We start from the raw sequence: 24,518 nt of genomic DNA, 5'->3' as shown, positions 1-24,518 counted from the left end.
TTTTGTTTTTATATTCACAGTGCAATATTCACGAAATAAATGTCATTTTGTTGTGCTTACATTTCAAGATATAGTTATATATATGCACAATATAGATTTAATTAGTTACTCAGAAGATGGATTTTTTATACCTTAATTAGAGATGCCTTTGCTTTGTTAGTTTTTGTGCTATCGTAAGTAATTCCATTGGCATAGTGAAAAAATTAATAAAAATTCCTGTTTGAAAATAATAGAGGTAACATAAACATTAAACAGTTTATTTATTTATAACTCTTTTCTTGTTTTATACATTAGTGTTAGTTTTTTTAAAAAAACGAATGTTGACCAAAATTTATCTCATATTAAAATACTAATGTATATATTTCGTTACAGGTGAAAGTAAAATTCACTTTAGACCCCGCGAGATTTGTAAGCTTCTTTAAACTTACTTTAAGAATTTTCCTAAAATAATTTGCTTGAATTATTTGCTTCTTAGTGAAAAACTACACAACGTACAGTCTCAGCTCTGTTCACCACAGAAGCCAGACTCTGGATTTACATATTCTAAATGCTAGAACTTATCGCTGATCCATTGAGAAACTGCTTGAGTAAAACCATAAGCGCCAGTAATAAAGGTATTAAGTAAACAAACTTTGTTGAATAACTACACACACACACACACACACACGTGGTAAAAGACCTAATGATTAAGCGTAGAGGGTTTTGAATCGCTTAAAAAGTAGGTATAAATTTTGTTTTAATTTTAGAAACGTTATCTCTTCCAATAATAAGGCCAGCAAATTAAATAACTAAAAACACTTTCACATATTACTATTTGTATAAAAGACTTTGAGAAAGCTACAGCGTAATTACTTGCTTATGTTAAACTTTAGTTTTATTATTACTTATATCACCATACTTCTTTTCTTTTAAACCAATTCTGTTAGTGAATTTGATGCTGAATATATATTATTATTAGATTTATCAAGCATTCATTGACATTTTTCAGTATTGCAAATTTTATTGATTTTAGTGCTCAGTTCTTGAAAGGTTTGGTTTATTTTTAATTTCGGGCAAAGCTAAACGAGGGCTATCTGCACTAGCCATCCCTAATTTAGCAGTGTAAGACCAGAGGGAAGGCAGCTACTCACCGCCAACTCTTAGGCTACTCTTTTACCAATGAATAGTGAGATTGACAGGACATTATAATTCCCCCATGGCTGAAAGGGCGAGCATGTTTGCTTCGACAAGGATTTGAAGCCGCGACCCTCAGATTACCAATTTGGCGCCTTAACCACCTGACCATGCCGGCCCAAAGTCTTGAGAAACCAATTCATTATTGCAGCTTACTTTTAATATAACATAATATTTATGAATAATAAAAGGCCTGTTGGTCCATCAAGGCTGTTCAATCTGCTAAACTAAATTAAATGTAAAAAAAAGTTTGAAATAGAATGTCTTAGCTGAAATTGATCTCGCCCTGCCAAAATTTTTGTCTTTTTGTCTGATCGTTTTTACTATTAAGTAAAACAACCACAAAAAAGATAACACATTAGCACTATCAATCCCCTTAACAGCTTGAAACATGCCAGTCAGATTCCCTATCATTCTTCTTTGTTCAAGAAAAAAGACAATTTCAGAAATTTTTACCTTTTCTCGTATGGCAACCTTTCCCTCCAAGATATCATACTAGTTGCTCTTCTTAAATTCTTTCCAACAGTTCAGTCCCAACTTGAATCCAAATGAAACTTTATCAAGAGCTTACATAAGAAAAATATAACATCTTTAGACTTATATTTTATCTGTCTGTAAATACAACCTTAAATCATATTTGTCCTATCACTAGCAACAGTGTACTGCTTGGATGGCTAAGATACTGATCAACTTGCTAAAATATTAAGTTTCTTTTGTTCTATAGCATGATAACTCACATGCATTACCTTGCATTCATTATATTAAAAATGGCCCGGCATGGCCAAGCGTGTTAAGGCATGCGACTTGTAATCTGAGGGTCGTGGGTTCGCATCCATGTCGCGCCAAACATGCTCACCCTTTCAGCCGTGGGGGCGTTATAATTTGACGATCAATCCCACTATTCGTTGGTAAAAGAGTAGCCCAAGAGTTGGCGGTGGGTGATGATGACTAGCTGCCTTTCTTCTAGTCTTACACTGCTAAATTAGGGACGGTTAGCACAGATAGCCCTCGAGTAGCTTTGTGCGAAATTCAAAAACAAACAAACAAATAAATTATATTAAAAACAATTTATTCGACTAATTCACCGAATACTGTAAATCATTTTGTGAAGAAGCAGTATCCTCATTACAACCAGCAACTCACAAGACCTTAATAACATCACCAAATTTAAGCAACTGACCATTTTTTTCATTTATTTCATTAATGTAAATAAAAAAGAGTAGATGTCTCAACACTGAGCCGTGAAGTACCCCATTTAAAATAATCCTCTGATTTCTTCCATCTGGTGGCTTTTCGCTTCAACGACCCAACTTATCTTCAATATCTATAAGTATCATTTTTTTTTAGTAAGCCTTTATTTGTGGGTCTTTGTGAAATACTTTTTGAAATTGCGGGTACACCATATCTATACTCATACCCTAAGTTGCATAAACGGTAACCCTTTAGAGAACGCCAAAATATTATGAAGGCAAATCTTCCCTTAATAAAACCTTGTTGACTGTCAAAAATCAAAATCAAACTTTGTTAAATGAACTTTCAAAGTATATTCTATCAGATTTTCGGAAAACAAAATTACACCACTGATATAAGACTTAATAGGCCAATAAGTTTCTGAACATTTTCATTATCTGTCTTCAAAACAGTAGTAACATTAGTGAACTTCTAATGTCTGGTACCTGCCTACTGTCAAAGATCTTACAAACGTAGTAGCAAGTAGCTCATTTATCCAATTCTTGACTTTATTCAAAACCCTTGTGAAAATATTATCTGTTCCAGTAGCGTTATCCTTTTTTAAGTTCTCGTTTTCTTCACATGCTCACAATTAACGTGTATGTCTTCATTAATAAAAATTAAAGGAAATGTACAATTTAGTAACACAGCCATCTCACGATAGTCAGAAATGAGAATTCATTTATCATTTTTTATAAGCTTTACTACATTTTGTAATGATTTATTCTGTCACCCTATGTCAGTTTTAATATTTCTAAAGATTTGTAGTTATTTGTTTGAGTATATACTTGAAACAGAACATTTTTTTTCTACAGAGTTTTACCATGTCTCTGTTCGTTTGTTTGTTTTTGATTATTCGTGCAAACGTTTTGAAGGGCTATCTTTACTAGCGTGTGTGTAAGTGTGTTTTCTTATAGCAAAGTCACATCGGGCTATTTGCTGAGCCCATCGAGTAGAATCGAACCCCTGATTTTAGCGTTATAAATCCGTAGACTTACTGCTGTTCCAGCGAATGATTTTTGTTAGCTGTTCTCAATTTAAACCTAGTACATTACAAGGAAGGTAGCTAGTCAACAGTAGTAATAGCCAACTCTATGTCTAACCGAATAGTGAAGTTTGACTGCCATATTTATAACATAGCCTAAAGTGCAATCGCTTCTCTTTTTCTTTTGCGGGTATTGAACACCAACTTTGGACTTCCAAATATATTTTCCAACATATTAAATACTGAGTTACACTAGGACAATTTTTATATCTAATAACATATAACTTTTAAGAATAATATAAATGGGACTTGTTGATCCATTGCAGTTATTCCATCCACTAGATTTTAGAAAAAAAACAACAAGAAACATATTCAATGTCAGTCCTTGTAATATAAATGTTTTTATACTTTTTCCATAAACTTCTTTAAAAGTACTGTTAGAAAATTGCTGAATATAGTTCGAACTCAGCCAAAATTCATACAAGAAATCAAGACGCTTCAATACTTCCAGTTCTTTTAATTAACATTCTTCAATACCTCAATCGGGTGCTCTCTAACTCGCCTTTTTCTTCTTTGTTTTTTTTTTTTTTTGAAGAGATCGCAATTTCAGATATCTTAAACTGTATCTGAATAGCAGCCTTTTCACCCTTGATATCACAGCGACCCCTATTTTTAAACCGCTTTCTTGTGACAGTACCTTAGTCGTTATAAATGTAATTACTTTATAGATAAGTAAAAATATCGTTGTGAAATTCGAAGTGATTGTTATTGATTTTTTTAAAAATGTGCCGTGTTTTAGGACAATATTTATCAAAGATGTTGAGTTTAACAAAAACAAAACTCTTCACTATAATTCTTGTTGGTTTTGTTTGTATTTCTACTTACTTGCTTATGAAAACAGGTAGGATCTCTAACTTAGAGTTAGGCATAAATATAAAGTTTTTAAACTTTTGAATATAGAGCACTTTGATACACTGGATTAATTTCTTTTAATAAAATTCATTCTCTTTCTCTGATCATATATATTGCTTTAAAATTTACCCTAATCATCACAGAGTACAGTGCGCTGTTTAAATGTTTCGTATTTGTAAATATCATGTTGCATCCCAACCCTGTGATACTAATGCAAGTTTTAAACTTAAGCATATTTATACAACTACTACTTATAAGAGCACATACTAGATTAAAGTAAAATATCGATTGCTAGCTTGTGATTAACAAATCACGGAAGTCGACAGATTCTGAAGAAGATAAATGTAAATAGTATTTGTAAGTGGACCAATATTTGTATGGTATGTAAATAATATTTAACATTTAAGCTGCTCATCCTGTTAAATATATTCCAGCAGACAAGCTGTTTAAGATATCAAAAATAAATATGAAACACAATATATCGTTCATTTCACTATTTATTAGTAAATTATATCATTTTTTTGAAATTCCACCTATCATCAGTAACTGCAGATAAGGACAAATTGAAAAAAAAAAGCAAACTGTTCTTATAAGTTATAGTTGTGGATTGTGTATGTATGAGGATTTAGTTGTTCTTTTACCCATCAAATATAGATTTGCTGTGGTAACACATGGCATTGTCATTTTGAGGAAAAAACAAGACTGTGCATTTTGTAATTGTATAGTAGATATTACATGTATGGTGTTTTAGGTGTGTGTTACTTATCACAGTAAACCTATATTTAATGGATAAAAGACACCTAAATTCTTGTATATATACAGGGCACCATCAATAACAACAGGTTTATATATATATATAAAAGTGTAATAATAATAAAAACAAATTTAAAAGTATTAGCATTTGATACATGAAACTGAACAGTATGGTTGATTAATTAACAATAAATATTATATATTACTTAGGTAACAGAAACATATGCTGTCATAGAATTAATTTTTTTGAAAAATGTATCATCAGTGTAACGTGCCTTATTTTTCTCTAATTGTCCACAACAAATTTTTTGACAAATGAAAAATCATTAAACTAGTCTGCAGCCTAACTTTAGAGGTGAGTAGCATCAATGAGTGTGACAAATTTACAATGAAACATTATTGTTTAACTCTTTCTCTACGGGTCATGGGTCATAGGCCATATCATCAGGTTTGTTGACTTGCATTCAAAATTTTATTGAACCACTATTTTATAATTTATGTCAATAAGTTTGAAATCAACTTGTAGATAATAATTGAAACTTCAATTTTATGAAGGAGTTAATCTCTTAATTTAAAAGTAAATATTAAAACACATCTAAATATTGATTTTAGTGAGTCACATTGTATGCTGAATACAGCACTGTTTAAAATTAGATGTTTGTGATGCCAGAATACTAAGTCAGTAGTTTCATACAAATCAGTAACTCAAGCTACAATATAAAATAAGAATCTCATATCTTTTTATTTTGCTGAGATATGGCTTATGTGATGAGTCACATTCACCTCTTTCCATTTTCAAAGATGGTACCTTACATACACTTACTTCAAAATTTGATGTGAATAACAAATCAACAGCTTAGCCATTTTAATCTGTAAAAAAGGCTACCATATTCTTTTGATCCAGGAGGTAGGTTGTGTTTTTAGTCTGTTTAAAGTTTCATATTTTTTTTAAATCTACATACATCTTAATTACTACAACTAATAAATTATAGTAGAATTCAGTGGTATTGGTGTAATGTTTTTTTGGTTATTAAAATATGTATATAAAACCTAAAAAATAGAAATTTTGTTTGATATTCTCCACATGCAAACTTTTAAAAGGCTTAGCAACCTATGTCAATCAGCAGCTGAGTATAAAGGCTGTAGTGAGGGGAGAGAATTGTTTGCTTTACTTCATGATTTATTGTTCTATATTTTAAGAAAAACAAGTTTCATAATTTATTTCTAAATGGTAATAATCTATATACACATATATAATGTATAATAATTGAAATGTGACTGTATATTACAAAATACTAGTTTACTAAAACATAGTCAAGATAAGGAAGACTAAAGGTTTTATATTACTGAATACATGACTGCATGTACATTGCATCATTGCACGTTATGTAATGTTAGCATGACTGGAAGGTCAATATAATAGAAAATAAATATATAAGGTTATGAGCCTTAAACTATTTAGACTAAACATTTGTATTTTCATGTTGTCATTTTCACATGAAAAAAGCATAATTTATATTTATTTCTTAATTTTTTTATGATTATTATGAGGTTAGTCAAGTAACAGACCCCATGTAGAAAATATCATAAAGTACAAAGTCTTACTGAAAACAAACATTTGAAATGTATTTGAGATGTCTTATAGATTACACAAATAGTATTTGAGATTTTTTATGGTGAAGAATAGTTTCTAATCATGACATAAAATAATTTTGCACTCAGACTAGTAAGAAAACACACTCTTTTTACAAACAAATCTGTAATAAAAATATTTCACTAAAACAAACCTGATTTGTAGTACACAAAATACTTGTAATCTGTACTAAAAGTCTACCAGATTTGGTGAAGATACACATACTGTAGCAAAAGTTATAGTGCAAATGTGTAGACAATCTCATGTATGTTATACTGTTATAACCCATAGCAAAAGGGTTAAATGTGTGCAAATGATATAGATAAAGAGATGGTCAATAAATTAAATTTGTTGATATTAAAATACATAATAGTAAGAAAGGTAAGATTAAAGGAAACAACTTGTGGCAGGTTAGAAGTCACCTTTAGCTAAAACAGTGCTATTTTGTTACAATGTGTTGGTCTTTGAAATGGGTTGCTTTCAGATATCATGATGCAGTATACTTAAAGGAAGACTTGATAAATATTTATATAAGTAATATTATATTAAATATTATATAAGTAATTTTAAATTAGTTTAGTACATGGAACAATGGGTCACTTTCAATTTTTTTGTGTCATTTTGTAGGGATAGGTTAAGACAGCTTTTTTTCTTTTGAGAACAGAAGGTTAAAAAGTAAGGATAAATGACTCTGATCTCTTTTTGCTGTGTTCTATAGATAATAAGATAAAATGACACAATTTTAATATTTGTAAAAGATAGACTAGAATTTGTTTAAGACAGTTTTATTTTGCTTAAAGACTAATTGTGGTTGACTTATGGAATGAGATGCTGTTAGTACCTTAGAGAGAGTTTATAAGTGGAGGATAGTACATTATACAGAGTTGATTGGTAATTTTCTTTAAACAAAAATGTGTGGGTTTTTATTTTTGAAAGGTGGGTATGCAGGAAAAACCTGGAAGGACCATGTTCTGAGTTAAAAGATGGATGACTAAGCTAAATGTGAAAAAAAATTCACAAGGACTCAAAGTTCTATGAAGTCCCGTCCAGATAATAGCATAGGTTTTATTTTCTTTTTCAGGAAAGTTAAAATTTGTCAGTAATTTAGAAAGCAGATCAATTTAATGTAAAAAGAAAAAGGAATAAGGAATTAATTAAAATTATTTGATAGTTCAATTAATTTAGAAAACAAGATTGATTACTTGTTGTGATTATGTAATTCCTGGAAAAAACATTGAACTATTATTAAACTACATGGAGCTTTGTTAAAGAGAAAATATCCTGATCAAGGAACCTTTCATTAATATTTTAAGTTCTCATGAAGAAACTACAGATCTGTAAGGTGTAAATTGTGTTTAGTTTCATTAATGAATTAGAAAATCAGCTTCTGTTTACAGTATGTTACCTTCCCTTCACATTGTCATTCAGTGCTTTTCCTCCATATGCAAAAAAATACACATGCTGCAATCCCTTTATCTCTCCACCATTAACACTGTATGTGTCATGCAAATAATAATGCATCAACTCTCCCCCAGTGAGGATGCAACATACTCATAATTTATGTGACTTCCTCTGTTCAGTTCTACTGAAGTATCACTTCTTGTTTGACAGTACTCTTATTCAGATGGTTTTGTTTTTTTCTCATGGTACTCATAGTGTGAATTGTTATCATGATTTCAATAACTTAATACCCAAAATGGGGTTTCTTTCTTACTTTTGTCTTTATAGTTAAGAAATCTTTCACTTAATTTCCCAGTCTGTTTTTTCTCACACACATATTTTACATCAAACACTTGTTTGATTTCTGCAATGAATTCTGAGGTTCACGTTCTCACTTCAGTTGTTATACTTCGAGAACTGTTTTCACAGACAGTAGGTTTGGGAGTCCTCTCATTAGATTTGTTTGCTATTATCTGCCAGAGATTGATGAATTTCCTGAACAAGCTGGAATTACTTGGGTTAATGAAGATTTGATAGCTTTTTTACACCACTGGGTTTTGCTGTGTTTTCCCTACTCCTTGTGCAGAGTCAGCTCGACCTAATACAGAGTTTTTTGACGTGATTTCTCAGATATATGATATTTTTATCTCTGCCCCAACTTTTGTCCAGTTCCTTATCACCTCCGAGTTGGCTTGTTTATTATCTTTGGCTTTTGTTGTGTATGCAAGGTTTCACTGTTGCTGGGATATTCTGTTTTGTGTTGTGACCTTGTTCTGGGTTTATTTGCAGCTTCATTCTTTTAGGGACTTACATAAAACCCTCTTTTTTTGTTGGTGATTTGGTTTCAGCCATGCATCTGAGACATTGAAATCACATGTATAATCTGTGCCTTAACACTGTACATTTTTCTTTTTGGTTGCATGTTTGTCACAGCTGGTGACTTGACAAGCCCCTATTTGCATTCTGATCCTTATCTACCCTTCCTCTGTTCCTCTTTCCATGAATTTCTCATCTTGTTTTCTAGTTCAATGTAATGGGCAATCACCAACAGTACTAAGAGGCTAACCAGTGGGTTCCAGTCTGGTGAGAGCTTGACTGTGTGATTTGTTACCTTTTGGCAATCTTTCACTACAGGTTCTTTGGGTTTTATCAGAAGGACTTGTCCTACTATTTCTTTCCCCACCTTTTTGTCTTTGGTACCATTTTCTTTTGCCATAATTTAGGATCCTGTCATCAGCCACCATCGGCTCAAGGAAGTACAAGATCCTCTGTCTTAATAACGAATGCACTTGTTCATCATTATTTTCCAGACTGTTTGTTGTCATCACAAAGAATTAGACTGGCAGCCTCTAGTAGGTTTGTCCTGCCTTATTTTACCTTGGAGTTGTTTCTCCTTCTAGGGGTGAGTTTTTTCTCCAGGTTTACAGATGACCAAGAGCATTGTCATGTATTTTTATTTGTCTATCCTGATAATTCATCACTCACATCCCTCTCAGGGTTGTTTATCTGTTTTTGGCACTGCCCCTCAGACATTACTTGGCCCTGTATGTTTGTCAGGTGGTCAGAGCATTCATTTATTACTTATATTTTCCAGGTTGCACTTTCTCTACTCCTTTGGATGACTGGCTACTATTAACTTGTTTCAAACAGGGGTCTGCCTGTTACTCTTAACAGCTGCTTCTGGAGGTAGCTGTAGTGGGTTGATTAATCAAGTTGGAGAAATCTTTACTACAGCCTATCTAATATCTTGTCTATTTTAATGTTTTTCTTTTCCAACACCCTTTTCTTCAGCTTCATTTGATGGATTTTTAGTTCTGTTACAACTCCCAAGGTTATATCACTTTTGGAGATGTGATCTTCCATGGCAGCTTTTATATCCTTCAGTCAGACTCATATGCAAGCTTTTTTTTATGAGCTTTTTAGAACCAGTGGAATCTTTTTAGGGATTTTTCTATTGGCTCCTGTTATCCTTCCTCCTACCCATGTCACTGATTGGTATTGGTGATTAGACATGGCTTGCACATCAGCAGGAGTCCTGCTTCTTCTTCCACATTTGGATCTACACATTTCATGGATGCATCTCTTTTGTGGATGAAGGGCACAGGTTAGTGAAAAGGAAGCTGTGGAGTTTTGATCTGTGGCTGAGAGGTCTAATCAACATTCTGGAGCTTCTTGCTGTCAGTCGTGTTTTGATTCATTTTCTTTATCTGGCCAGATATCATCTGATAATGATCCATTCTGACTTTTCCTCGGTGGTTGATTATTGCAATACAAATGAAACTATTTCTGCCATTGATTTCTGGGTACAGAATTTTCCCTTATCAAACCACTGTTCTTTGTAATGTGTCACATGACATTTATATTGGGAGTTCTTTTGTCTTCTCAGCCTTGGACTTTCAGGCAGCCTTGTCTCATGCCTTTAGTTTTTTTTTCTAATACCACAAGTATTTTCTCTCCTACACTTTATCTGTTAATATGTTCTTTCTGGATTTTTCATCCACTATGGTGGAATTCCAGTTGGGGATATTAATGTGATTCTGTACTGCCTCACTTTGCCTATATTCAATACACTTTCCCAGTGCTCTTTGTTCCATCTTCCCTTATGTCTTCCATTCTTTTCCTTTTTGCTATGGATGACAGTGGTCTGTTTATTTGCCATCAATGTATCATGTACTCTTTATCCTTCCACAAATCTTCTCCTTTCTCTGAATTGTCTTTCCTACCTAACTCTTTGGTGGTTCTTGCAGATAGCTCTTCCATTTAGCTGCTTTCTCTCCTTTTTGTTTCATACCTTTATCCACTACCTCATCTGGATAAGCTTCTATGTGTTGTACATTCTCATCTCTGTTATATACCTCTTTCTTCCTTGGAAGCCATCCTCTTTTTGTGATTTTTCTCATTTCACTTATGTCAGTTGGGTTTGACTTTTAATTTAATTGGCTTCTTCTTTTTAATCATTTTTCTCCTGTGCTTTGTTCTGGAAGGTACTTTTTCAATCAGGTATGTGGATCACCAATAATATGTTCATCTCACTTTTTGCATTGGATTGGGGTATTTTCCTCCCATCTGTAACAGTTCTTTAGAATTCAGAGAAACTTTGACTATTAAGTTATAATTTCTTTTTCAGGGGCTTTTTTCCTTTATATTATTGCTCATTGTTTGATACCTCTCTGTGACAAGTGGTGCCTGATCAGGTATTCTTTAACATGTCAAATCCACACTGTAAGACCATATGCAGACATTTTCAGTTCTAAATGTCTTTCTAAATCTTGTATCTCCAAGTCCTAATATTTTTACCATTAAACATGAAAAATGATCTTGCATCAATCCTATCAATGCCTTATTAATTCCGAACACTAATGAAATCTTCACTAGCTTCTCCTTTTCCATGATAAAATAATTTTAAGGACTGTTAAGTTCTTGTATGACACTCTTCATACTAGTAGCCATCTTTTGAATCCTTTCTAAACAATGGTATCCTCAAAGCAAGGAGCCCATGACCAAACAAATACTGTAATTGAGGCTATTTTTTTTTACTGGTATTCTGTATTCCTATAGAATAGTATAGATGAACAAAGTAAAATGATATTTGTTTTCCCACTTGCAGTAACACTGTCTAGAAGAATTAAGAGCATGATTACCACAGTGTATAGAACCTTCTCTTTTGTAATACTATTGAGCTGATTTCTAAAATGTTGGTAACTGCAGTTGAAAATAGCTCACACACATTACTTTGTACTTCGCATAATGCCATATATTTGACAAGTGATCCAAATCCATCTATACATAAAACAACACCTTCCTCCTCACAGGTAAACACATCCAAAAGTAATGTCATTGGCAAACATAATTTGACCAATTTTTTTTTACCATTTCTTTGTCAGTACTGTTAATTTATTTACTCTTATATCTTATGATGTTTAAGTACTAAATGTAACATAATATTAAAACCACAATTATTTATTATTGCAAAAACAAAAATATTTTGCTACATGTTTTGGGCACATTCAGATACAATTGTAGGAAAAAATAGCAAATTAGGAGTAGGAATCAAGTAAGCAAGAAGTAAGAAAAAAAAAAGATATAAAAAGAACCTAACTTTAGAACTTAATGGCAAAAGTAATATATCACTTATAAAATCTAATTATAAATTGCAATACTTTTCAACCAAGAAGCAAGGAATATCCAGTCTATGCTGTATGCATTTGAGCATCAACATTTTAGTATTTGGTACTCTTTGCTTTAATATTTTATTATGCTGATTACAAATCAGTATACACAGAGTGATATACTAATTGACCAATGGTCATATCACTATAACTATTGTAACCATGAAGTAAGCCCCATTTCTGAATTGGCATGGTACATTATTGAACTCAGGAGAAAGCAATGATATGATAAAAGGAAAAGTGTATAATTATAAAGACAGAAACTATTAGCAAGGTGGTATTCTTTCATTTATGTTAAATACCATCATTTTTTATGACCCAACCTCCAATTTAACATTTTGTTTCACTATTACATACTGTAAAAAAAAACTTGCTGGTTTAACATTATTGGCCAGCTGTTTCTCATATGTCCATCTTGATTTCCCAATTCTTGTTTTTTAATCAAGTCTGCAGCTTTCGTACAGTTTTATAGATCGTCTATCCTGTTGTAAATGTAAACTGTGTTGACTTACAGGTTTTATTCCTGGTTTTGTTCTTCATATTCTTGGTAAGTAAGGCGTGATCTTTCAAATTCTTTTTTTTTTTTTTTTTTGGAGCATGTCTATTTATAATATAGCTTTGAAAAATTTCTTTTTATTCAACATATAGTTACTAAATGTCAGACCTGAACTTGTAGTGACCACTCTTCACCAAATGTTCCCCCACTTCATCATGTGTATAAACCATAAAGATAATTATCTAACTTGTTATATTTTACGGTATGCTTAATCAAATATCCTTTTATAAATAAAACTGCAACATATTGTCTGCTAACATGCTGGGTATATTCTTGTTTCAGACTCTTTTTCCATAGCATCATAGATTGCAGTAATTATGAATATTCTTTGAAGTTTTTAGTTTATTACCCTTTATAACAGGGCTCAATTTTAAGGAAATTCCCAGGTTCTCCTCTCAACAATGTAACCCATATCAGAACTTATTTGGATGTCTGTACTGAGTATCTGAAAAAAAAACCAAACAATATAGACCCTCAAAAGAAGATCCAACTTCAACAATATAGATATACAAAGGCATCAAAAAAAGATCCATTTACAATAATTTTGATGTTTTTACATTATTTCCAAAAAGTATAAATAATGTTTATTTGGCAATTTTGTATCTTTATTAAACTGAATATGCCTTCTTCTCTCCCGACGTGGAATTCCTGGAAGGGCTGTCTTGCTTGCTCTGAAGACAGTTGCCACAGATATGCAGCACTGGTGGAGTCAAAATCTCCCCAGCAGTCATAATGGAGGGCAACTCCTCGCTTCCCTAACCCATTCATAACAGATAAAATGTCTAATTTTTGACACCTTATTTTCTGGGAAGTTTTGATCATTGGAAAAAATAAGCCCAGTTGAAGTTAATGCTATATACTATCTTATGAAAACAAACAGTCAATGACTTATAGAACTTTTAAACAGAATAGTAATCTTAACCAGTCATGTTAAATGTTTTTATTCTATTCAGCTTTGTCTGATACCAAGAACAGTAAAGTGTGACTTATATTAGGACTTGGATCAGAACTTTCATACATACTGTACCATAATACGTACACAATGTCCAAGTCTATATATGTACACACACACGTATTGTTGTTCATATTCATAACTTGTACTGACATGGAGAGAGGTTATTTATTGTTATTCTTGTTTGCAGTTATCATTATTATGCCCTGTTATTTTATGGACTTTCCTGCTCTTCTATGCCTTCCATATTTGCATTGATCCTGTCTGTATGATGTTAGTCTTAGGCCTGTACATGTATAATTGAAAATGGATTGGTATTTCAACTGGAAAATTAATGATGAAAATTAGGAGTTTGATTTTATAATTTTTTTGTTGTTGTTGTTTATTTTAGTAGCCTGCCAAAGGTTTATTGGTAAGATACTGAGACAGCCATGTTAGTTTTATTATCATAAGTATCTATTGTAGAAATTAATCTTACTAAATATTTATGCTATTGGCATTTATTTTGATTGAAAATTCTTTCCAACTCATATGCATACAAACATCACACAATGCAGTTTGTGGTAATGTAACTGAGTTGTATATACTACTGTGTTACAACACACAGCTATCCATACTCAGTTGAACACTATAAACAATATATGCACATAAAACAACACAAAGGTGAATCTTGCCCACAATAGAAAGTTTAGTGATTAAACAGCATTATTAGCCATTCACAAAAGAAAATGTTTCCTAATGTTTGCAGCATCTTTTGGTGAATTATACCAACATTTATCTTATAAAAAAGTACAATCATTTTTAAACTAAGAAATGAAACAATAGATATTTTTTGCAGGTGGTTTATATTTTTGAGCTTGTATTTGAAAATTTGCTTATGATTTTGGTTGAGGTACAGAGTCAGCATTACGTTCTACTGTACAGTTATCATGTGTGGACATGATAAGTGTACAGTAGACTGTGATGCTGTCTTGAGTAGTCTGTTCATGGATGCTAGTTGTTTAAAGATGTGTTTAGTAATCATGGATGACCGTTAGAAAAATCAAACTTTTCTTTACAATCAGACTACAAAGTAAAATGCTGTTTATCTATCCATCTATATATATAGACACACACACATATAAGTCTGTCTTTCTCTTTCTATGACTCTGTTCTTTGCACTAGAAACTCCAAACTGGGATACAACTTAAAGCAGAAGTATGGCAGCTATGTGGCTTTGGCTACAAATAGAGGCCAAATTGATTAATTTGTCATTAATTGAAAAGGCTATATATATATATTTTGTGAGGTGTAATCTTCTCTGAGTGATGACTTCTCCTTATCATTATATTCTTGATCAGTTCTATGTTAAAATGATTTTAAAACTTCACAGAGTCTTCATTTGTGTTCTTTCCCTCCCTCGCTCTTTCTTTTACACATACATTACTACTTTACAACTCTCATTAACTGAGAAAGGCTGATGTTTTTTCTCAAATGTGTGTACACTTCCTCAGCTAAATAGGCTTGCTTCAGCCATATATTTTGCTTTGCTTGCATATAATTGCAAGAATCAGATGTACAGTGATGTTACAAGTATATTTAGTATCAACAAGCTTTCATTTATGTTGTGCTGCCAAAAGAAGGGAATAAATTACTTCTTCATTAAGTGGAATGATAAAAAATCTGAATATTCTGCAAACAACACTTGACCACACAGCAGAAATCAGGATGCTAAAAAGTTTTATAAAGCAATAGATCACTTTAATTAAAATAGCTTTAGCAAATTTTATATTTTATTCATTTGTACATATTTATTTTTTATTGATTTTAATCAAAGTACTTAGATGAATAAATCATTTTGATTTTTTTTTGCAAAAAAATCATGATTAATATGGTTGATTTAATCAAAACAACTCAGGATATCTGAAGCCATTTGCATCCCAACAATGCCTGTTAGGTGCAATTTGGAGGATATGTTGAAATATGAGTGTTTTATATGCACGAATGTGTAGGTATGGCTAATTTATAGTAGTATTGGATAGAGCTATGTGATTAAGGAAACTGGATAGTTAACTTACCATTGGACTGATTGCATTATTACATTCAGTTTATTTATTATTCTTGCATGAGACATGGATTGTTGGAATAATTAAATATAGTTGATAATCTTACATTATACCAATTGATCAATTTGATGCAGTAGGTAGTTTGTTATATATATTGAAATCTGGTATTGAACCTATTACATATAGTTGGACAAAACTGCACTTAATTTTTGTATTTTTCTTCTCATAGAACCTGGTAGAAAGAAAAATCTATGGTTGTTTCAAGAAAAGGTAAGTTATAGAATAATTTGAAGTGAAACTTCTATAAAGTTTTATTTTTATACAAACTTTTTTCTGATAGTTGATACATTTTTACACTTAATTTAGAATTCTAATTGAAGAAGTAACAATTTCTTTGTAATCATAATATAATTTGTTATAAGGTAGAACTTTATTAAATATGCAAAGTAAAAATGGTGAAGTTAATTGAAGTTATTTTTGTATTTTTAGTTATATAGTACTGCATAGTATCATTTTATGTGTATTTATTTATCTATAAGTTTCTCATTTCCTGAAACACAGATTCTTCCAAAAGTTGAGCAGGAACAAATTCAAAGACACCAGAACTTGATACAAATCTGCCAAAAGATGGGCTATAATGATACATCTCTGGAGAATATTAATCAGGATCAGCTTAGTCATCTGATAGTAGATCAAAATTATAAACTAATTTACTGCTATGTTCCAAAGGTAAAATTTTTTATTTCTTTGATAGTCTCCAAGCACTTTTAATTAGAGTAAAAAAAAGTGTAGTAGTTTAATACTTTAGATGAAATTGTAGATTAGTTTAATAACTCATCAATGAGGAGTGGCTCAACCTTAAACTGAAGCTGAGGCCAATCAGTGGGAAGTTGATTGAGGCTTTAACAGAAGTTCTATAACAGTTCAATAACTAGTCAGTATCAAGCATATCAAGACTTTCATTGAAGCTGTAGAGCTGTATAATAGCTATTCAATACGGAGCGGCTCAAGCATTTAACTGAAGCTTTAGAATATTTACTAAATATTCAAGTAGATCAAGGATTTAGCTGAAGTTGAAGAATAATTAAACACTAGTTGTCATTTGGGATCAGATCATGGGAGAGAATGGATCAACATTTAACAGCAGCTGTAAAAACATTTAGTAACTAAACAATATGAAATGGATAAAGCATTTAACAAAAGCTGTAGAAACTGTTAATTTGGATAGTTAATCAGTAGGAGGTGGAAAAAGCATTTAACAGTAGCTGTAGAACAGCGCAATGACTAGTCAGTACAGCATAGACCAAGCTTTTAATTGAAGCAGTTGGAGTGTTTAATAAGCAGTAAGCAGAATGTTGGCCAAGTCTTTTGTTGAATCACTTTAAATGTTTATCGACTTATCAGTAGGAAGTACCAAGCCTTTAACTGAGGTAATTGAACTGTTTAATAAGTTATCAATTGGAAATTACTTCTTTTAGTGAAGCCGTGGAACAGTTAAAGGACTAAGTTGATGACGAGGAACCCGCTTCGAGATTGATAAAGTTTGGATATGACTTGTTGAATTGGTAACAAAGAAAACTTCATTAGAAGTGTCAAATATTAAAAAACGTTTGATAACACTTGTTGATGAAACTTTATCAAAACATTGTACAAGTTTCTTTTTTACCCATTTAAGACATCTCCAAAGTTTTTGAAACAAACTACTAATTTATAATAAGTCAACCAAATCTCTACTTAGAGCAACTAAACAGTTTAATAACTTATCAATAGGAAATTACTTCTTTTAGTGAAGCTGTGGAACAGTTAAACGACTAAGTTGATAATGAGGAACCTCCCTCGAATAAAGACAGTAAAGAAAAAATACGTGGTAGTAAGCAGAAGGGTTCTCCACCCATTTGGAGAAATGGGTCTGGGATACTTTTCATAGGTATCCCACATTCTTGCACTGCATCGCTTTCCAGCAGACCTGTGCACATGCTCGGTGGGTGAGACGTTAAAGCCAGATAGAATCTTGGATTAAGTTCACAACCAGCATATCATTTACCATCAGTTCCAAAGTCATATGGGACAAGATTTGAAAGGTCAGAGGGCAATATAATTCTGTCCCCTTCTTGATCTTGCTCTCCAATAGCCAGGAAGTGGCTGATACCCGGAGCATCGCCAATACTCTAAGTAAAATCGTTTGCCAGGTATCTAGCACTTGTGCTTCTTCCTCCATGTTCTCAGCCATCAAGACTCAAGCAGAGTGATCACCTCTTTCCTTTCGAGCTGATTGTACCTGTGACTATAATTGTCCCTTTACACTGGTGGAACTGAAATTGGACCTTCATTGGTCTGGCACTGAATCGGTTGGCACTGATGATGTACATTATGAAATGCTGCACCATTTATCTCTTGCTATTCTTCTGATTGTTTTTAACCAGATCTGGCAGGAGAAGGTTTTTCCTGATGCCTGGCACCAGGCTACTGTCCTACCTTTTCTAAGCCTGGGAAGGATCCCAAGATTCCTTCAAACTATCGTCCAATTGCTTTGACAAGCTGTCTCTCTAAAACCTTCGAGAGGATGGTTAATTGTCGTCGTGTTTGGTTCCTTGAATCAAACAATCTCCTCTCGCCCACCCAGTGTGGGTTCCAACAACAGCACTTCACTGTGGATCACCTAATTCGACTTGAAATGTCAATCAGAGAAGCCCTTCTCAAACTACATCTTGTATCAGTATTCTTTGACATTGAGAAGGCTTATGACACAACATGGAGGTAAGGCATTTTGTGAGACCTCCATATATATGGGTTACGTGGCCATTTACCCATTTTTATTAAAAAATTTTTAACGGACAGGAGATTCCAAGTTCGTGTGGGTTAGACACTTTCCTGTTCTTTCCAACAGGAACTTGGAGTCCCTCAGGGTTGTGTTTTGAGTGTCACACTTTTCAGTATAAAGACTGCGATCACTGAACAACTCAATCTTACTGTTGCAAAAGGGCTTTATGTTGACGACTTTCACATCTCATATCAGTTGTCGAACATGAGATATATTTAATGGCAGCTACAGACTGCCCTCATGCAAAGGACTTTAACTTCTCTCTCTCTAAAACAGTTTCCATGCACTTTTGCCACCAACAGAGTATTCACCCTGATCAAGAACTCTGTATTGGTGAAGTTGTGCTGTCTGTGGTCCGTAGGGGCTTATGTTTGACCATAAGCTGACCTTTATACCACACATCAAACAGCTATGGGTCAAATGTACAAAAGCACTGAAAATTCTCTGTGTCCTCTCTTCCATCACTTGAGGAGCAGATTGATGTTTTATGCTAAAGATATATCGTGCTCTTATTTGATCAAAACTCAACTATGGATAACTGGTCTATGGCTCTGCCAGGACCTTGGTCTTAAAGATGCTGGACCATATTCATGATCAAGGACTTTGGCTCTGCACTGGGGCTTTATGCACTTCCTCATTCCAGAGCTTATACACAGTCTCATGAGCCTTCTTTGCACCTTCAACATTTGCAACTCTCTTTACTATATGCTTTGAAACTTCATTCCTTATCAAAGCATCCCACCTGGGGTTGTGTTTTCCTTTATCGGTAGGCCATACTTTTTTCAGAACAGATGATCTGCCATTGTTCCTTTTAGTCTTCTTATCCCAGTGCAGTTGGATGAATTGAGTTTATCCTTGTTTAACATTGCTGTATCAAGTGATCAGCCCATCCCACCGTGGCTTCTTACAATCCCCAAATGTGACATATCTTTAAGTCATCTGAGAAAAGTAGACACTCCCAATTGGAAATACTGTCTGTTATTTGCTGAACATCTTTTGAACCATTCTTCCATTCCTATTTATACAGATGGTTCAAAATCAGGTGACTGTGTGGGCTCTGCCATGGTTTGTTGTGGTTTGGTGGTTGCACACAGAATCCCCTCTACAGCTTTTGTGTTCACTGCTGAACTGTATGCCATTTCTCTTGCCCTGGTTCACATAGAAGCTTAGCAGTACTCAAACTGCACTATTTACACTGACTTGCTTAGTTCTGTACTGGCCCTGGAATTGCTTTATGTTTGTTCACATCCCGTTATCGCTGATATTCAAAACCGACTAGCCAATTGCTCTTTAACATCTACTTCTTCCAGTTTTTCTGGATACCGGGCCATGTTGGTATTTGTGGGAACGAGCTCTCCGACACCACAGCTAAATCTATCTGCTCTGGCACCATCACTGCTGTGCCTGTTCCGTATATGGACTATGGTCCTGTATTCAAGGCTTGGCTCCCGTGCCAGTTGACAGTCGACTTGGAATAAGCAACGTGAAAACAAGCTTTTCCAAATAAAACCTTGACTGTCTTGTTTCTGTAAGGATTGGAAGGAGGAAGATTCCAAATTAGACTACACATTGGTCACAGTTTTTTAAGTCATTGTTTTCTTTTATCTGGGACTGATGCACCAATGTGTTGTCTGTGTAACATTCAGGTCACAATAAGCCACATTTTACATGTCTTGCCATCATTATGACTTTCAACAACGACACCATTTTAAACATGTTCTATCCCAAGGTTTATCCATAATGCTAGCCAGTGTTTATTGGTGATGGTGACACTGTCCATGTTTTCAGTTTTTTTAAAGGCCATTAATCTTTATAATGCTACTTAAGTTTTTTAATTTATACATTAGACCTTTTTTAATGTGATTCCCTTTTAAGAATCAAAGTCCATTTAGTTTGATTTGAAATTAGAGAATGGCCATGACGTCAAATAACTCGAAACCAGGACTGGAAAGACCAACTTCAGGTGACTAATGCTGCTGTTTGAACTACCCATTAGTCATCCTTGTGCATTACAATTAAAATTTTGCTGCAAGTCTTTTAAAACTTTTATTACTTTAGTTTCTGAAAATGGCCATAACATCAAATAACTTGGAACCAGGACTAGAAAGGCCAACTTCAGGTGACTGATGATGGTTTCTGGACTTACCTGTTAATCTTCCTGGCAAGTTATGATAATTACAATTATGCTACAGAAAGTCCTTTACAACTTGTATTACTGTAGTTTTTACAACTGTAGACTGGAAGTAAACATTGGTTTTAATGCTATTTATGTTTGTTTTTAAACTTTGTTTTGTTTTACCTTAATTTCCTTTTATGAATTTTACTAAATTTACTTTAATTTCAACTTTTTACTGAATGTTTGGCACAGATAGCCAACCTGCTTTGTGCCATAAAACACCAAACCAACCAACCAACCCATTTAAGCCATCTCCAAAGTTTTTGAAATAAACTACTAACCTTTAATAAGTCAATCAAATCTCTGCTTAGAGCAAGTAAAATGTTTAATAATTTATCAATAGGAACTGAGTATTCAGATGTAAAACAACCAAATTACTGCTCATTAGAAAGAAGCTTAAATGCTATAATTGCTATGAGTAGTGTTTTCAGTATAAATTCTTTTTGTTTATAATTAGTCTGTGTCAAAATGGAAAATCAACCTCGAAAGTAAGGGTGTAATGATATCATTTATTCTTGACACTAATTGAATTTCATAATTAGAAAACAGGGTAACTAAAAATGAGATAACCACGATATATGTTTTTGTTATTATCATACTCCATTGAGTGTTTGATACTTTAGATGTTCTGATACACAATGTGAAATGATTCTGACTTGCAGGTTGCTTGTACTAACTGGAAGAGGATATTGATGGTGTTAAAGGGTAATGAGGTAAAAAAACCATTAGACATTCTAGGAAATGAAACTCATGCACATAATTTCAAGACTCTTAACAAGGTATCTATACAAGAAGCTTGGAGCATGTTGAAAACGTACTTGAAATTCTTGTTTGTAAGACATCCTTATGAGAGGCTATTATCAGCCTACAGAAACAAGTTTGAAAATCGTTACAGTGATTACTTCACTAGTCGCTTTGGTCGCAAAATAATCCAAAGGTATCGAACTAATGCCTCTCAAGTGTCTCTCAAAAAGGGTCATGATGTAACATTTGAAGAATTTGTGCAGTATATTTCTGAATTGGATCCAGTTCAGAAGTCAACCTTTAATGAGCACTGGAGACCTATTTTCGACTTGTGTCTGCCATGTTCTTTGAATTACAAAGTCATAGGGAAATATGAAACTTTAAAAGATGATTCAGATTACGTGCTCTGGAAGGCTGGTCTGTTACAGAAGATTGATTTCCCTCAAAGAGAACAAAGCTACAAGATGGAGCCAACAGCTGTACTACTGAAGAAATACTTTAACCAAATTTCCCAAGATGTAAAAGATAAATTATATACTATCTACCAAGCAGATTTTACTATCTTTGGTTATAAAAATCCCTTTTAGAAATTTTAACATTTGGTAATTATGACCTCTGACTGATTTTGACAACGTGTTTTAAAAGTTTTCTTTCCAACTATATCTAACACTTTTCCCTTACCTTGGAAACTTAGAAATTATTCATTATGCACAAATTAAATATCCAAAAAGTATAAGATAGTAATTTGATTTGATTTTCTGAAAACTTTATTATGGTAATGGGTTGATAACTGGTTGATATAATAACACACCACAATAAGGCCTGTAGAAGATTTATCTACCTTATTTATCTGGTATAGAATGTTAATGTGACTAAGTTTATAGATGATGATTGTTACCATCATATATTCTCTGTTACTGTTTTAACATTGTCATGTAATTTGGCATTAGTTAGTTCAATAGTTAATTGAGTTCTAAAACCTAACTGAATATTTTCTAAACTTATGTTACTTGTAATTTAGTAATGTTAATATATTGTTGAAGCTACTTTTTATTGAAAAATATAAATTCTACAATGAGCATGTTGGTCTTTTTATAAAATTAAAATATTATACACTACAAGATTTTCTGCCAATATTACTAAAAAGAATAAGCCTAAACATGCCTGATGTACTTTCAAAGCCAAGAAAGTTGTAAACAACCACTGTTGCCTGTAACTTCCCTAACTCCATATATTGTAAAATGCAAAATTACCACTTCTAGCTGTTTTAAGTTGTTTAATCATATTTTTTTTATTAAAAACCATTTATAATATCCTTAAGTGTTGTGAACAATTGATATAGATATTTGCACTTGCAAGTATATCAAGTTTGCAAATGATAGTTTATTGTCTTAAGATATCTGAGAATGCTTTGGGCTTTAAGTATATTATTTAAACCTGTACTTTTTACACTTCAACTATTATGTACATACATATATTGATTGATTGAGCTTATTTTAGGAATATTTTTAGATAGTATAAGAATTTTTTGTTGTTGGATAAGAAAATAACCTGGTATATGTGGTTCCCAGAATTAAAATCTCAGTCAGTGTAAAAAAGTACAATTTTATATACACTTTGTAGTTTTTTATATATATAAACTAAAAACTTCATCTAAGAACTGTTAGTGTAAATTAGCATTTTGTATAAAAGAAATACTTTCATTTTAAAATTCTTAAAAAAGATATTGCATAAAAATGTAGGCTTGAAATATAAAGGTTAACAAATGATATTTCATTTGTTGAATGTTCAAATTTTTTAACATATATATATATGTATATTTTTATACCATAATGAAAATGAGTGTTTATGCTCTTGTAACCTGAAATTATTGTTTAATATTCAAACTTCTAGTGTAATAATATGTAAAAAGAACATCTTTTGAGAGCAAATATTAAGCCTATACTGTATTTAACCTGATTATTGAGGGGTACGTGGATAATATTCTGGAGTATGCATCTGTCTTGTGTGTTTTAAGTCTAGAAGATCAGAAAAACACAATGAGATATGAAATAACAACTGAATTTTGAATAAAAGATATCTTTGTAAAATAAACATACAAACATGAAATAACAATATCTAAATTTTAATATTTGTGTTTTAAGAGATTATTTAAATATTTTTTTTTTGGTGCAGTCATCTTACATTTAAATTCAGATTTTTTCTCACTTAGAAATTAACAATTTTCTGTTTCATTCTCTGTTAGATTTTTTTGCAATTTGTCATTCTATACATCTGATGTTGAAAGATGATAAATATATTTAGTTATGTAACATCTTTTTATATATCTGTTTTCTAAGGAAGAAGTGTGTGTGTGTGTGTAAATACATGCAACTGAAAACCATTTTTACATATTGTTTTGCCTTCATTCTTGTAACTTATAATAATAATAAATGCCAAGTTTATGATTCAAAGAGAGTAAAACAAGTGCTTGTTGTACTGAAGAAGTGTAGGGAAAGGAAAAAATTAAGTCCAATATTGAATAGTTTAATAATTTTGGAATTGTGAATTTCTAATTATTTAACCAAATATGTAAAATATGCTTTTCTTTGTTTCTTAAGACAAAGTTCATGACAGTACATAGTAACTCATTGGAGGTGTTGTGCTAAATCTCTCTTTTGTTGCAAAGGATATTTATATTTCCATTTTAAAATTGCAGGTACTACTAATTTGCTATAGTTATTATAGCTAGTTTATTATTGCTTCATTTGACAGCATATTTGTACATATTGTTAATAAAAAAAGCTGATCTGTCTGTATTGTGTATTGTTTGGAGGGCATTTGTGTTGGTGATTGTATGTAAATGCAATGTTTGAATTTATTCATGTAAACATAAACTAACATTTATCAATGTTTCACTTAGAAAAGACAAGTGGAAGGGTCCATATTG

At 32.4% G+C, this 24,518-nt stretch overlaps 1 protein-coding gene across 1 annotated transcript; it reads left to right on the top strand.

The window, feature by feature from the left end:
* The first annotated feature begins 4,043 nt into the window (after window positions 1–4,043).
* Window positions 4,044–24,383, top strand: LOC143250601 (carbohydrate sulfotransferase 11). Its single transcript, XM_076501411.1, has 4 exons — window positions 4,044–4,289; window positions 16,078–16,118; window positions 16,410–16,577; window positions 21,508–24,383. The coding sequence occupies exons 1-4, from the start codon at window positions 4,172–4,174 to the stop codon at window positions 22,174–22,176; spliced, it is 996 nt and encodes a 331-aa protein (XP_076357526.1). The 5' UTR covers window positions 4,044–4,171; the 3' UTR covers window positions 22,177–24,383.
* Window positions 24,384–24,518: the final 135 nt, after the last annotated feature.

This window comes from Tachypleus tridentatus, chromosome 5 (assembly GCF_004210375.1).
Source record: "Tachypleus tridentatus isolate NWPU-2018 chromosome 5, ASM421037v1, whole genome shotgun sequence".
Classification (NCBI taxonomy): domain Eukaryota; kingdom Metazoa; phylum Arthropoda; class Merostomata; order Xiphosura; family Limulidae; genus Tachypleus; species Tachypleus tridentatus.
This window is presented reverse-complemented; position numbering and strand designations above follow the sequence as displayed.

Bases quoted from the DNA above. Each gene is read 5' to 3' on its own strand.
- LOC143250601 (XM_076501411.1), top strand. From the start codon at position 4,172: ATGTGCCGTGTTTTAGGACAATATTTATCAAAGATGTTGAGTTTAACA. The intron at 4,290-16,077 runs GTAGGATCTCTA...TTCTTCTCATAG, and splicing joins TTACTTGCTTATGAAAACAG to AACCTGGTAGAAAGAAAAAT. The intron at 16,119-16,409 runs GTAAGTTATAGA...CCTGAAACACAG, and splicing joins TATGGTTGTTTCAAGAAAAG to ATTCTTCCAAAAGTTGAGCA.